This window comes from Hibiscus syriacus, unplaced genomic scaffold (genome assembly GCF_006381635.1).
Source record: "Hibiscus syriacus cultivar Baekdansim isolate YM2019G1 unplaced genomic scaffold, ASM638163v2 tig00117032_pilon, whole genome shotgun sequence".
In the NCBI taxonomy this organism is placed as follows: domain Eukaryota; kingdom Viridiplantae; phylum Streptophyta; class Magnoliopsida; order Malvales; family Malvaceae; genus Hibiscus; species Hibiscus syriacus.
Genome location: NW_024063532.1, coordinates 998,209 through 1,001,282, shown reverse-complemented (window position 1 = coordinate 1,001,282; position 3,074 = coordinate 998,209). Strand labels below are relative to the sequence as shown.

At 39.2% G+C, this 3,074-nt stretch overlaps 1 protein-coding gene across 1 annotated transcript; it reads right to left on the bottom strand.

The window, feature by feature from the left end:
• Window positions 1–620: 620 nt before the first annotated feature.
• Window positions 621–2,683, bottom strand: LOC120196329 (F-box protein At5g46170-like). Its single transcript, XM_039198152.1, has 2 exons — window positions 1,387–2,683; window positions 621–986 (listed from the first exon to the last, which is right to left on the bottom strand). The coding sequence occupies exon 1, from the start codon at window positions 2,574–2,576 to the stop codon at window positions 1,413–1,415; it is 1,164 nt and encodes a 387-aa protein (XP_039054083.1). The 5' UTR covers window positions 2,577–2,683; the 3' UTR covers window positions 621–986; window positions 1,387–1,412.
• Between the last annotated feature and the right edge of the window lie 391 nt (window positions 2,684–3,074).

Genomic DNA, 3,074 nt, shown 5'->3' with positions numbered 1-3,074 from the left:
TGTATGATAAGGAAAATGTTGAAGAGTACTCACTCTCAACATATTATATTATCCTGATGGATTAGTTCAAAGATATAAGCTAATAGGTGGAAAATGGAAACCAGAAATGGAAAACTAAAATCTCACATGACCATCCTTCGATGAAAAAATCATCTTGTTTTCTGGGTAAATTTGTCAGTTCAGGCACATCCAAAACATAAAATTCCGACAGAGGACTTCATCTGTGCTCATTTGCTGCTTCTAAAATCTAACTATAGACATAGAATGATTGGAGAAAATAGAGTACTAGAGATGATATCACCATAGATCATGGTGCGATAAGTTAAATTAGCAAACTAAGCTTCAGAAAACAACACAGAAACAACCACAAAGCATAGTCTGGTCGTTGGACAAACATATAGTACATCTTCTACACTTGTTCTTTTTTCTTTCTTTTTTTAAAAAAGTACTTCATTGGATTTGTGTAAGAAGTAGAGCTAATGCAATATTAAACCCAGCAACTAACTATGAATTCTGAGTCTGGCCGCTACCGGGCATAAGAAATCTGGTTCAACAAACAGAACAAGGAATTTGTAAAGATAAACCTACAGTCAATTTATAGAAGAAACTTTCAAAGCTATGTGCAAACTACATTTTATTGATAAACTTCACATGTATATAACATAAAGCATGCCATCTTCATAACTACAATATTCACATATAGAGGTATTATTGATAAAAGAATCAAAGACTACAAACTGAAAGCTCTTACAACATCAATATAGTTGCAGCTGTGCACTCTTACAAGCATATGCCTGAAAATGAAAACAACCAGCAGATGCATTTCGGTTACCAGTCAAAGCTCAAACGCTTGCAGTGCATTATCAATAAGCAGGGACGCCTGTCACTGGCATTCCTAACAAAATTGTAGTCTTATCATCAGCTTGCCAAAAGCATGCTATCACCTCTACCCCCCCCCCCCTCCAAGACCGTTGGTGAAGCTTTCCCTGAAATATGCCAAATGGATTTCAAATTCATAAGAGATAATAAATAAAAAGGTGATGCAAGCATACCCAAACCCAAAAACAGAATGAACAACGCAGAACATGCAAATTTTGATACCCCACATGCACTCCGTGATGTTTCTTTGCTAACGAGTTTCACACAAGGTTGCTCGCAAGTCGCAACTCAAATAAAAAATGATCAATCAAGAAGGTAATTCCAGATCATTCATACCCATCACCAAAAGACATCAAGAGCAGTTTCTTTGCTCAACACCTTAAAATTAAAAATGGTATAACATATAAAACGATTCTCATACGGACATGAACAATTCGAACATCAAATTGTTTTATAGCAAATTAATCAACATCTTCCAGTGAATCCAACAAAAAAATAAATTTTTACCAGCACAGAACAGGAAGCAGCGGACATCAGAAAGAGTTCATCTCCAGACAGTAAGTCCTTCTCTTAACCAGCATCTTAGCTGCAGTCCGATAAGGCTCTTCAAAAGCAGTTGATAACCAAGAAGCATCAGAAATCTCTTTTTTCGAAGGAGATTGTTCAGTAGGCCTAATAGCGACCAAAGTAGCACCTTTTAAAACGATCCCATCGCGCAATTCCAAATGAGGAGCATACCAAAGCCTCATATTCAAGGCGGGCACCAGCGTCCTTTTTGAAGCAGAAGAAGCCGATAATGGCTTCACTCTCAACTCCTCAAGCTGATCACCGTTCATACAAAGCACCCCTTGCCCATCCGCATCGGTTAAAAGCAAGTTATCCAGCGTCTTATGCTCTGCAATAATAGATTGAAGCAAATAATGTCTTGCTGATGCTGCGATTAACGAGCTAATAGTCCAAACAACCCTTAATTTCAAGCCTCCGTTGGTATAAAATGACTCGGGGATACTCCCGTTATCATCGCCGTTGTTGACGTTATTACTGATGCTAAATCCAAAGTTCCCATGCTCCGATACTTGCAAATGCACATTGTTTAAAACAGAAGCAGCTCCGAGAAGGACGCAGTTATCAAGTGTTGATCCGAATTCGGCTCTCCATTTCAGCAGAACACCGTCGTCGATCCCTAATTCGCCGCCGGGTAATTCAATTCGGAGGAAACGAAGCTCGTTGAAATTTCTAAGCACTTGCGTCGGAGAATGATGGGTAACCCCACCTTGGTCCATTTCTCCATCATCACCACCACTGAGACCGACAGATAAAGAGGAAGAGGTGGTAAGCGTTTGGTAGAGAGAGTGGCGTTCGGGGCCGAGGAATTGACCCAAAGCTTGGAGGGGCTTCACAATGCCACCGAAAACGAGACGGAAGAGGTAGGTAAAGGGACCGGAGGCACGTGATTTGACGGAGGAAGATGCGCAGGTATCGTCGTCGGAGACGACGCAATCGACACGAACGACGACGTTTTCAACTTGAGGGACGAGGGCGTGGAAACGACGCGAGACGAGACAGCAGCGGCCGAGTGCTTTAACGTCGCCGATCATGTTGAAGACTAAAAGGAGAAGAGAGTCGGGGAGACGGTCGAAGTGATCGATTGGTTCCGGGTGCGTTCCATGGATCGGATCTGAACAAAATGAAGTCATCTGTTTTCCTTTCCCGTTAAGTATCTGACCAACGGAATTCTTTAGAAATATATATTGTATAGATCTATTCCGTTTTCCTCTCAAACAGTATAATCAGTACTTAGTTGGGATATTAGATCTATTCTGTGAGGGGGAAAACATGGGTTTTAAGAGAAGAAATTTGGGGCGAAAGGGGTGATGTCGCTGTTTCTAAGTTGAGAATTGAGATGGGATGGCGCTTCCAAAACTAAATTATAAATATTGAATGGTAAATAAAAATACTAAAATGATGTTTATATATTGATATCAGCAATAATTTTAAAAATATAGTATTTATTTCTCGAACAATTTTTTTTGAAATATTAGGTTTTTCTCTTTCCATTTTTCTAATTGAAATAGTATAATAGTAAGAATTGCCATCTTTTTGGCATTCACTATATTATAACTCGAATTTTCATTTTATCCGTGGACTATGTTTTTCTATTGTCTTTTACATTTCATCTTAAAAAAAAACATGAA

Bases quoted from the DNA above. Each gene is read 5' to 3' on its own strand.
- LOC120196329 (XM_039198152.1), bottom strand. From the start codon at position 2,576: ATGACTTCATTTTGTTCAGATCCGATCCATGGAACGCACCCGGAACCA.